General features: G+C 39.0%; 1 protein-coding gene across 1 annotated transcript; it reads right to left on the bottom strand.

Moving 5' to 3' along the window:
- Nucleotides 1–10,161: 10,161 nt before the first annotated feature.
- Nucleotides 10,162–12,574, bottom strand: LOC116170732. Its single transcript, XM_031487238.1, has 2 exons — nucleotides 12,340–12,574; nucleotides 10,162–12,263 (listed from the first exon to the last, which is right to left on the bottom strand). The coding sequence occupies exons 1-2, from the start codon at nucleotides 12,572–12,574 to the stop codon at nucleotides 10,162–10,164; spliced, it is 2,337 nt and encodes a 778-aa protein (XP_031343098.1).
- Between the last annotated feature and the right edge of the window lie 213 nt (nucleotides 12,575–12,787).

The raw sequence follows: 12,787 nt of genomic DNA, 5'->3' as shown, positions 1-12,787 counted from the left end.
TTTGATCGTTTCGGGTAGCCTGATTGTTGCTTTTTCCGAGGCATTTTGAATAATCTAAAGCGTTTGCGTTCCATGGATGCAGTCCACATGCACGAAATCCATTTCTAATCGTTTCTGGATTAAGTTGAGCTATTACCTTATTTAATATGGGAGCAAACTTTTCTTTTGTAAGCCCAATCGTAGGGTTTTGTTGTCTCCATTCAAGGACCCCTTTCTTCCAATAACTTTTCAGAGGTTTAAAAGCTGCCACATCTGCTGGTTGGAGAATACGGGTTGAGTTTTGGTACAAACAAATGAGGACAATTTCTAGTTTGGTACACAGTTCACTTAATTTAAAATTCAAATGGGTGCTGTGTCCATCTACGAACAATATAATTGGAAATTTTATTTTATGTTTAACCAAGTATGGATGAAACACGTTAGCTACATACTCGTAGAAGAGTTCGGTTTTCATCCAGCCATTTTCGCTTATCCCAATCCCCCACTCGCTGGGAACTGATTGTACAATTTCAGCAGGCAATCTCTTGTACGGGTAAATTATCATTGGAGGAGTAGTTACCCCAGATGCCGAAAATGTGAACAAAACGGTTAGATTAGCTTTTGCTTGACCTCTATCTACTTCATAAACATTACGTGCTCCTTTTGGTGCGAGTACGTTTTTAGTTTTTGGACATAATTGAAAATTCGTTTCATCAGAATTGTACACTCTATCTGCATATTGCAAAACCCCCATTAGGCCTTTTTCTGTCAGGTAGTCTTGGATATTTTGAAACCATTTACGTATATCAGCTTCACTTACCGCAGAACTTGCTGCTGTTACTGGTTCCGCTTGTCTTTGGGTTAATGTAGGGTGACGTTTCAAAAAGCTTTTATACCACCCATCACCTGGACAATTGTTTTTAAAAGGATTGGGTCGTGGGTGACTTTCTAAAAAATGTTGGACACTTGATTGCATATTTTCTTTTCTCTGGGGGAATCCCTTCTTGTGCGAATCTAGGCACCACTTAACTAGCAGTTCTTCTTCCTCGTTGGTTAATACTGGAGGGGGACCATGTTGCGTCCGTGTAAAATTACTGCTTAATCTGAACTGCAAGGTAGATCTGCTGTTTTTTTAGGCATACCATTTTTTATAGCTACAATAGCTTTGTCTAAATCTTCATTGTTGTATTTTTTTGAGTACTTTGCATCAAGTTGTGGTTTCGGCATTTTCGCTGAAAAAGAATGTTTCTAAAAGGCTCCGACCACAGGCGAAGTACAGTGATTGGCACTACAAACCACAGTTATTGGCACTGTGCCAGTTACTATTTATACTAAAAATATAACAAAATGTGACCTATTTTAATGCTGTTGAATCAATTTTTATCAGAGCTAAACCGAAAAACGTTGACTTTTAATCCATGGGACGATTTCAGTGATTGGCACCCCTGTGCCAATAACTGTTTTTACAGTACAATTTAAGACAGTAGTTGGCACCCTATTATTATATTAAATAAAGATCATTTTTTGAGGTTAAGTAGGAAAATAGGTCCAAATAATCAAGCTTTCTTAATTGGTAAAATAAATTTGGGATGGCAATAAGGTTTACATTACGTAAAAGCAATTCACATGCGCCGTGCTTCTTATGAATATAAGAAAAACTCACCTCTTAGACGTAATCACTTCGAACTCACTGCATTCAACTTTGCGCCATTTTTTCTACTACCAACATACGAGGCTAAAATTTCTACTGTGTCTAGACGAAGGTGCCAACATTGGTATAATTCAAAATAAATCAGTTCGCAGACGTCCTAACGCTTATTAAAATTAATATTGACAACGTTGTGCCAATAACTGGCAGAGTGCCGATAACTGTCCTCTTTACCCTATTGTGCTCCAAAAACTGTTGACCGCCTAGACAACAGAGAAGAGTTCTATCGTTGAGTGAAAGAATCGGACAATTGGACGGACGGTCGGAAGAACAACAATATAAAACTATAAAGCGTGCTTATTTGGTAGTAGGTAGGTACAGCACATATAAGGTATTTTAGGATTCATTATTAGCAAAATAATGAAAGACGTACCTATTAATATGACTATACAGTGTTTTCCCAGGATTGAGTTCTTTTGAATCTCGTTTTGATTTTTTGGTATCCCGAGCTGCTTGATCTGAAACGAATTTCAAGCGCATTTTTACTTTTTAAAATCCAAGATGGCCCTGACAAATAGAAAAATAATATTATGTTGAGCCATTTTGGTCAAAAATATACGACAAAACTTTATTAAGAAAAGTTGTTTAGAATATGAAATTATGCAGATGCAAAATTTCACAAATATCGAATCACTTTGATTAAATCGGTATTTGCTTTGTAGTCTTGCATAGTAACCACTGAAACAAATATTCTGTGTGAATAGAACAAACGAATTATTATTACCTGTCAGTAAGATTAAAGCGACACGTAACACCTACAACAATCTGTTTGAAATTAATTATTTATCTTTTATTGTTAAAGTGCAATACTACAAATTAAATACTGAATTAATCAAAAAAATCCGATATTTGTGAAATTTTGCAGCATCTGGACATTTAATTTCACATTCTAAACAAACAGTTTGCCGAATTATTGACCGAAATGCCACTTTACCTCAATGCAAAATTATTTCTTTCTCAATTGTCACGGCCATCTTGGAATTTAAAAAGTAAAAATGTACCTACTTGAAATTCTTTTCAGATCAAGCAGGCCGGGTTTCCAAAACATCAAACCGAGATTCAAAAATTTTTTATCAATTACAGTACCTGCTTATAGTGAACTCAGTCTGGGAACACACTCTATTACTTACATTTTTATTCTTCCCTGAGACGATTTTTTATCCATCGAGTTCCACGTGCGTATCTCCAAATTAAATAAGTTGATTTAAGCAAACTTGTAGAACTAATGTGTTAATCTTCCAAAACCTTCGATTAATTTATGCTAAATCTCCAAATTCTTTTAATAATACGGAAGTTACTATCTGATATAATGCGAAAATATGCCATATTAAATACATTTTTTGCTTTTTAAATCGTGTATTCTCCTTTTTTCTGCATGCTTGACTATTTCACACCGGATGCCTAATGACATATCGAAGGCACATTAACATTTAAATGAATATTTACACCGCCAATTAAGCGAATTAACTGTTCAATTAAATTACAACAGAATAGTAAGTATTCAGAAAATGAAAAAAAGTAAATAAGTATAACATTCACTTTTATTATAAAAGTTCAAGGTCAGGTTGGGCGTTGGTGCTCATAACGTGATGAATCCCACACTAATAATATGAAAAAACTATTGTTCAAACTAAAGTTATTAATTGGGACAGCTCGCAGAAACCCTTCATTGCCAAACATTGATCATTGCCTTGAAAGTGCATTATAATAACACCAAAAATCGCATTAGGGTCAAGTTTGCATTGTCGCCGTTAGTTATATAAGCATTCTGTTGATTGAAGTTTCGCAATAAGACTTCTAAATCAAAAAAGAGTCTAAGCGAGAACAGGAATATGGTTCCCAATTCGAACAATGCATGTTATACAACTAAATTCGATTATTTTTATTTATTATTGCTAGAAATCACCACATACCGATCACTGTACTTGATTAATTGCCCCCATTACAACTTTACACTCGCATTTAAAAATTCAGAGAGCAATTGATACAGATAAATCACTCGGTTTCCTACGGCGAATACTTTTTCTGGTGAAAGGTTTATGCAAATACAGATTTTTTGGAAATGCAACAGACTGGACAAGAATGGAATTAAAAATGAAAAATTGTCCTGGGTTAATTGATACCTACGTGGATACCTATGAGGATTTGCTTGTGATACGGCAAGTTAATTAATTTGATGACCTTAATTGTTCAGCCAAAAATTCCATTCAAAAATCATATTGCGTTTTGGAAAAATTGGCGATCATCAAAGCTAGTAAAGTATAATTGATAAGTTACGTAATTCAGTTGGGAAATAGCGTCTCATTTATGATATGGGAAGTATTTTTTAGATGTTTGAAAAAACAGGTGCCATATTAGCGCGTTTGACAATAAATAAATCAGTCCAAACGGCAATTAGGTATTTCGTACTGTCATTATAATAATATGCAAAGCGGTCTACATTTGCGAAACAACATAATTGGAAAAATTTGTAAAAATTAATTGTGTATCGTGTTTGAAATTTGCATCAACACTGTATTAGATTGATAAATAAAACTTGACTTACTTCGAATATGGTCTATATATGTTTATATAGTATCTAAACAATTAAATTAGAGTGGTCGGTATGGTGCATGTCCTACTTTCCATATAATTTATTATTTATCAATTGAAATTGGATTCCAGTTATGTAGGCATACGTATTTGCGAAGTTTTTTACGCTAAATTATTTTTTTAACATTAATTCGTATTGAGCGTGTACATTACTTAAATGGAGTTGCGAATATGCAAATCAGATTACAGAACAGTTCTAAATATACGCTACTAATATTTTATTGTTATGAAATATTGTATTTAAGAGGATTAGACTATATTGAAATTAAATATATAATTTATTGAACATTCCTTGAACCGAACCTAGTAGTTCGAGTCAGCGAAGACTACGTAGTTATTACGTAATCGTGAGATTATGCACAAAACTGCAGATATGGAAATGGAGCAAACAAAAAAATTCGATTGATATTTAATTCCGCCTACTAATGCATGCTGGTAGAAAACGACATTATGTCTTTAAAACGAATTGAGTTTCTGTATCACGTAACGCCTTCTAATTTGTCGTATAAAAATAAAGAAATTAGGATATGCATATTTTTTTTATAAGCGAAACGTTGCCCAAGATTAGGTGTAGGTAAACGATGTGAAACCAAAATAATCCATTTTGCAACTGCATGTGTAATTTTCAGTAAAAATTCACTTGCGAAATAAAGGATTCTTAAAATAGACTACTGGTTCACTTTGATAAAAAAAACAGCGATTAAAAAAGTACTAGGTGCATTTCAGACAAGATGTGGCCAAATACCTAGGCGTTTTTTCACTAATTGGGACCTGCTGAACACGAATATCGATGTGGGAACCTCAAAATCTGAATCGGAAGCTCAGCTTCCAACATGGGGGCCAATTTCCGGAAATACCGATTTTTCAATCTTACGAACGATTTTTTCGATCTAAAAACCGATTATAAAGAAAGTTCATTCATTCACAATGATTTCATAGTTTTTCTAACGTCAAAGTGCGTGAGAGTGGAAACCTTTTATTTATTAAGTTTTCCAAAGTCCATTCGTATCGTGGAATTATTAAATTATTTTTGTTTGGTTCTTGTGGGTCGTGTGATAGATATCCGCAATGTAACGAATATCTTGTCCTTTTACGCCATCACAGGAAGTGACGTCACGCCACTGCTGTTCTTTCATGTCTATTTCCAAGTTTTCATGAATTTATTTATTTTTGGCAGCTTTTTAAGTGGGCGGGATTTCACCCAACACTGCTGTAGCAAACGGACCATTACAAATATCCATATCCGAACCTGGATTCGAACCAGGGACTCTTGCCACCGCAGTCGAGCTTCAACTCTACTGCACCACACGACATTTATAGTGTTTCAAAAGCACACTTCTTTGCTGTTCACGCTGGGCACAATAGGTACCCATCAGTGGGAAGCTATACTTTCTGCAGAAGTGTTCGTCACAAAACTGGACAAGGTTGGTATCATAACTCCATTAAACTTAACTTGTTCGGGGTATCGACTCGGCTCGTATCTTTTGCGCGGCGTCTTTTCTCCTCTTCAGGTGGCTGATTCGATAGTTCCCACCGACGCGACGGTGGGCGTCGCGTTAGTCGGTAAGGGAGAAGTCACTACCAGATGGCCGTTTGGGAGAACCCGCACGCCCTTGACCCCGTCTCTGATAATGATAACCAAGTAGGGCTTCCCAGAGTGGTGAAGCGTTTCCGGGTTTCGGGAGCTGCGAATTAGTTGTCTCCTCTTGGGATTCCATCTAATTTCCATCATTGCTGCATATTATACGGAGTAAATCTCATTAGGTAATTTTTTTATCTCTGAAATGTCGTTCAGACTAGCATCTATCCTCGATGTCCTGGGGAAAGAAGTTGAAAATTGCTACATTCCCATTCTCACTTCTTCTATAGATATCGTTCTCTGTGGTGGTAAACCCAATTGATTTGTACTAATTTTCAAGAAGATGATTGACCTAACTCTATGAGTATATGGTGTTAATAAATTTGTATTCACTTTTCTATAGGATTTTATACTTTTATTTGTTACTCAGTTGTAAACGTTGATTAACAAGACAAAACGCAAACGGGTAAACGTCATGTTTAAACGCTACTGACTTGTAAAACTGACAGCAGACTGTAAAACTGACAGCAGACCTGTAAAAATTTTACAAGTTAGTAATCTAGTAATTTCATTGGCCAGAATTAATGCGAAGTCTCTGTTACATGGATCACATGATATTTTAGACATTTCTTCAAGATCAATTTAAGAACTAATTATTTACGTTTACTATTGTTTACAAATGAGTAACAAATAAAATATTGTACATTATACGCCAGGTAATAGTTTTTACTGGCTCTAGGAGATGACAGGCTCGCCTAACGGCTCGCCAGTCAACTTCTCCTATCGCCAGTAAAAACTCACTTACCTGGCTAATAATGTAAAATACTATAACAATACCAGTCTAAAAACCTGCATTAGTATATATTACAATATAGTCACAGAATGCTCCTCTAATTTTGTTATTATTGCAGATAAAAATTAGGTTAAATGTGCAACAATTTTCGGTTTTGTGGTCATCGCCAAAAACTGACAACGCTGGAAAACCTTGTCTCCTTCTGTTTAATCTCGGTATGAGATTAAGATAGTTTTGGGGTAGATTGTAAGGCGGCACCCGTCACTGTGCCAAATTGTAGACTTGGAACCTTACACCCCAAATGAGTACAAACAGCCTAAGCTATAATACTGGTTTATTCATAATATTTACACGTTTATATACAAAATTGTTGTCCTAGTTCTACCATTTGTTTACCTAGCTCAGCGATACTATTATTCTATTATTTGCATTTTCATGCCTTACTCAATTGACCTGTTTTATCTATGCATAATAATGATGTCTTAATACCTACTTATTACATGAATTACTTAATATTGTTTAATTCTAGATTAATCCCAGATTAATCTGTGATTGAACATTCTGCCGGCCGCAATGGTGCATGTACAGTTGACAACTGAACATCTTGCCCCGGCCGCAACGGCTGACTGGTACCTGGGGTGGCGTACAGTGGCTCCATCATCTGTGACTCCTGTGCTCGTGCTGGATTTTCCCTGTTCTTTTGAACTCGCCTTTTTAGTTTCCATACCGTGTAACTTAATATAATTGTTCCTACTATTATAGTAGCACTCAAACTGCTAGTTAAGATGGAGTGTGAGGTAACCTTGGTCCATGATGCGTTACCTAGTTCCTCTTGTATCGACTCTTCTTCTTGCCTTAAGGCGTTGAGCTGATCTGTTGTCTTCAATATTGTTTCTTTTTGTATGGTGTCCATGGGTGGTTGTCGTTCTAATGCTGACGTAATGTTTATGTTTACTGTCCTGTGGTAGCTTGTGATTATTGACACTGTGTCTTGTCGCGTTGGACTCAGAATGCTTTGCTTTGTTTTTAGAAAGCATTCTTGCGAGATTTGAATGATTCCCGTTTGATTCAGTGTTATGTCATGCCTGATTCCATTACATATGACTGCTGCTTTACTGACGTCCTTAGCGATGAACATCCAGGTGTTAGGCATATACATCTGTTTCCAAATTGTCGTCTTGACGTGCTGTTTTGTTATTCTGCACGTGTTCTCGGTGGTTCGTTGATAAAGTTGGTCTAGTATGCAGTTTGGACTTTGTTCGATGTTGTTGACTACTGTCGGTGTGCAGATTTTTGTGTGTTCCCCGTTTGAAATACTATTTTTGAATTCTTCTTCACCCAACTGGAAGTATGATTGTGTGTTGTAATCAACTGCGATGACTCCGTTCCCAACCTCCATTACCCAATATGTCTCGTTCTGCATCCTTAATGGTATTGGAGTTACCTTTATTACTATGTACTGCGCGACTTCTGCCATTATAAAGTATCCTGATACATGAATTTGATGAGTGTCTTGCTTGATGGTCATCTTCCTTATTGGATGTGCTAATATTTCCACGTCCGATGGTAGTTTTTTAGATGCTGTTGCTATAAGTTCTTTCACATGTGCCTCTGTTATTACATCATTAAAGTTTCCTCGACCTCGACTTATGTCTAATAGTCTAGAGTAATAAGCATATACTTCGGTGATGAGGTTGCTTGCTATCTGATAGGTGCTGAGTATGTGTATGTCCATCTGATTTTCATCTATGGTTTTGTACCATTTTTCCATTTTGATGATTGCCTCTAGGCCTCTGTTTAGTTTCTTCCTGAAGTTCTCGAGTTGTTGATTAATTCTGGTTTCGGTGTGGTTAAACGTTGAAAGTGCTGACAGCATGAACTTTGTTTGACGGTCGGTTATCTTCATTAGCTCCTGCTGATTTTTGTTGAGTGCGTTTATATCTTTGTACACTTCATCGTTTACTCCAAAAATTGACGTTAATAAGTTTCCTAATATTCCTCTTCTTTGCCTGGTGCGCATGATCCCATGTATTCCTGTTTGTAACCACTCAATTTGCTTGCCCAATTCATCGATGTGATGTGTTAATTCTTGGCAGTGTATGTTGTCTGATAGTGCCTTGGCTTTCGTACATAATTCCTTGAACTGTTTTGTGGTGTTAATGGCGTTCTGTAAATCCTCTTCCATGGCGTTCTTGTTGAATTTTAGGTCAATTCGAAATATGCCTCTTTCGATTCTTCCGTGCCCTATATGCTCTACATAAAGGCCAGGCTGTGGGTGCACCATTGTAAAATTTGCTGATGCTATCGTTAACCATGTTAGGAATCCCAATGCCACTTGAAGAACTTGAGACGGCATTGGTTTCCTCCTTGCTCGGCCGTCTTCTTCTTCCCGCCGCCTTGCTGGATTTGAATGGATTGTTATTAGCTGCTGTATACTTCTTCTGCTGCTCTTTCCTTCTTGTTTGCGGATCGTTACTACCTGTACCTTCCCATCTTTTGCGGGATGTACTTCTGTTACCCTTGTCTTTGATGTGAGTAATGTTACTTCTCCATCCTTTGGTCTGGTGTATACTGCAGCTCCATATGCTTTTTTGGAAGTATCGCAGAATCCGTGTAGCTGTAGCTCTTCGTCTGTGTGCTGAATCCATCTTGGGATCTTTAATTCTTGTAATAGAACTACCTCCTTACGAAAGTTTGTCCACTTTTCCGCTATATCTTCCGGTACTTCCTGGTCCCATGTGACTGACTTCATCCATAGCTCTTGAATTAATAATTTGGCTGTTACTGTCACTGGGCTGACTAATCCTAGCGGATCGAATATCTTTGCGATATCTGACATTATGCTGCGCTTTGTCATTGACTTGTCGCTGACTTCCACTCTGAACCTGAATACCTCTTGTTGTGGGAACCATCTCATCCCTAATGAGGTTCTTGCTTCGTCCTCTCTGATTTCTAGTGGTTCAGGTACTCGCTGATCTTCTTTCCATAAATCTGGATGATTTCCGGCCCATTTTCTCAGTGTAAATCCTCCTGCATTCAGTAAGCTCATTAACTCTCCCCGCAGTAGTTTTGCTTCTTCTATCGTGTTGGCTCCTGTTAACACATCATCCACGTAATAGTCACTGAGAGTTACTGACGCCGCCTTTGGGTAGTTATGTGCTTCATCTCTGGCCAATTGTTGCAGCGTTCTTACCGCCAAATATGGTGCTGATGCTGTCCCATATGGGACCGTTGTAAGCTGGTATTCCCTGATTTGTTCTTGCGGTGCGAACCTCCAAAGAACCGTGTGATACCGATGATCTCTTTTGTCCAGCTTCATCTGCCGATACATTTTTTCTACGTCCGCTGTGATGGCATAGCGATGTTTTCTCCATCTGACTAGTAGACTCCAAAGATCTTGTTGTAGCCTTGGACCTACGTGCATGACTTCATTTAGGCTCTTCCCCTTTGCCGGTCTTGAGGATGCGTCGAAAACAACCCTCAACTTGGTCGTCGCACTGGACTCTTTGATTACTGCTTGATGAGGAATGTAAATTCGTTTCTCCTGTGGTGTGGTGGATTGGTGGCTAATTTCATGTGCCCCAGTTCCAAGTATTCTTGCATGAAGGCTTTGTACTCCTTCTCCAACTTGGTGTTGACAAGGAACTTCTTTTCTAATTGTACTAATCTTGCAACCGCCACTGGCCTGGCACTTTCCAATACCGACGGTTCCTCTTTGAACGGTATTCTTACTGTGTAAGTTCCATCAGTGTTTCTTACGGTGGTTTCCTGGTAGTGCTGTTCACACTCTGTATCTTGTTTGGACGGCCCTGCTGGGCCTGGTCTTTCTTCTAGCTCCCAGAACCTTTCTAACTGTGTGTTCTTTGTTGCTCGCGACACCATGCTGATTAATGTCACATTATGTCCCTTTGGGGTGTGTATCTGCCCTGACAGGATCCATCCCAATTCTGAGTTCTGGGCCAAGCAGCTGTCTTCTTTCCTTATGCCATCCATTATGATGTTGGCGTAATCTTCTGCCCCCAGAAGAATGTCTATGGGACCTGGTTTGTTGAGAGTGGGGTCAGCCAGCAGTTGGTTTCTCCATCGATCGGTGTTGAACTCGAAAGACTTGCTCGGAAGCTCCCCTGTGATCCTCTTCAAAATTACTACGTCCGTTGCTAATGTGAACGTGCTTGAATGACGTGGTCGTAGCTGGATAGTGATCTTGGATGTTGCCTTCGTTGGTTCTGACCTCCCTAAGCCGCTAATTTCTGCCCGTACTGCCTGCCTGGGTAGCTTTAGCACTTGTGCTGCCTGCTCGGTTATAAAGGATGCCTGAGACCCTGGATCCACCAATGCTCGTAGTACGTGGAGTTCGCCCATAACGTCTTCCACTCTTACTAGTGCGGTTGCCAACAAGACTTCATTCTTCCCTGCGATTCCGGTCTTCACCTCTTTAGCTGTTGACGCATGTACTGCTGGCTTCTGGACTGCGGACTTCTCGTAATCTTGATGTAGTATTGTATGATGTGGATATTGGCATGTTGCACAGCGTCGAAACGATCTGCATTTGCTGTTGCAATTGTGATTCATGCAGTTCACACACAACTGCCTCTCCTTCACGAATCCCAGTCTATTTGCTGGTGACAACTCTTTGAACTTATTGCAGTCACCTAGTTTGTGCTGTTGTTTGCAGTACGCACACCCTTGCTGACGATTGTTCTGCCATCTTTGGTGTCCTTGGATTGACCCATGTTGAACTTTCCGGGCCTGGGACAGTACTTCTAATGATTGGAATCTCATCTTAAGGAATTCCATCAGCTCCTGTAGGGATGGTGTTTTGTTTGGCGTTTTTAGGGACTGCTCGAATAGTTTATTTGACTCTGCATCCCATGTTCGTGCTATGATTCGCGCTACTATTGGACCCCAAGCTATGGTTTCTATCCCTTGATTGCTGATCGCTTTCAGACACTCGTGGGTGGTGTCATGTAATCTCCTAATGGCGTCTGCCGACTCTTGCTCAATTTTGGGAAAATCTAAAATTTTATCGATTAATTTCCCTACTATTAGCCTTTCGTTGTTGTATCGATTTTTGAGAATGCTCCACGCTGTATCGTAGTTGCATTCTGCTATTTGGAGGTGCTGGATTAACCTTGATGCTTCCCCCGTGACGTGACTCTTCAGATACTGCATCTTCTCCGTAGCTGATACCGTTTTGCTGGCGTGTATTACTTTTTCGAATATATCCTGAAACGTTACCCAATGCTCGTATCCACCGCTAAAAACGGGTAGCTTCATCTCAGGTAACTTGATGTTGCATTTCTTTTCTTCGTGACTGACGGTTTTTAATTTAATGCCGATTGCCAGATTTGTTTTTTCGTACCACTCTCGCATCTTTTCGAACTCGTGTTCTACGTCGGCGATATCCTGAAACTGGGTTTCGTGTACCTGTATATCTTCTTGTAGACTTCTTATATCCTTCCATTGACTTCCGCATGATTCCTGCCATAAGTTGAGTTGAACGCCGCTGGTCTCCAGGTGTAACTTCTCCTCTATCTGTTGAAGTGACGTTGTTAAATGGTGCATCTTGATTTGTTGCCTCTTTAACCGCCGTGTCTGTTCGTCGCACACCCCTTCTTGTTTGGATGTTGTTAGACTTTTTTCCAGATTTTCTAGGTATCCTTTAATGTGATTGTATGTACATCTTACCTAGCTGTTCCCAGTACTTCGATGCGTGGTAGTCATGCTGCTCTTCTTGCAGCTTCACTATTTCCTGGTGGGTATTGGTTGCTTCCCGCCACCATTTTTCTAATGTTGATTGGCGTTCCTTTATGTACGCCTGCGTCTTCCGAGATGACGAATCTTTTTTCATATTTGCGAGCATTTTCTCCATAGCTTTGCCAATCTCACCCTGATTGGCCGCTAATCTGTTCATCTCTTCCATTTTGGCTCCGGGTTTATTCTTTCCGGACACTCTGCTGTAGGATTTTTTCCTCTCACAGTTTATTCGATTGTGATGGTGTGGCTCCTTTCACAATCAGTTTTTCTTTCTCGACGTTCGCATGAACGTGCGTTATCTAAAACCATATAAATCTCTTACCCGCTGTTTCCTTTTTGTTACTTATTTGCTATAAGGGTCGTAAATCCTTATAATTTG

The sequence above is a fragment of the Photinus pyralis genome, unplaced genomic scaffold (genome assembly GCF_008802855.1).
Source record: "Photinus pyralis isolate 1611_PpyrPB1 unplaced genomic scaffold, Ppyr1.3 Ppyr1.4_LG5, whole genome shotgun sequence".
NCBI lineage: Eukaryota > Metazoa > Arthropoda > Insecta > Coleoptera > Lampyridae > Photinus > Photinus pyralis.
This window is presented reverse-complemented; position numbering and strand designations above follow the sequence as displayed.

What these genes read in the sequence shown, in the direction of transcription:
- LOC116170732 (XM_031487238.1), bottom strand. Translation starts at nt 12,574, where the DNA reads ATGGAAGAGATGAACAGATTAGCGGCCAATCAGGGTGAGATTGGCAAA. An exon ending in GAAGTACTGGGAACAGCTAG is followed by an intron (nt 12,264 to 12,339) that starts GTAAGATGTACA and finishes CCAAACAAGAAG; the next exon opens with GGGTGTGCGACGAACAGACA.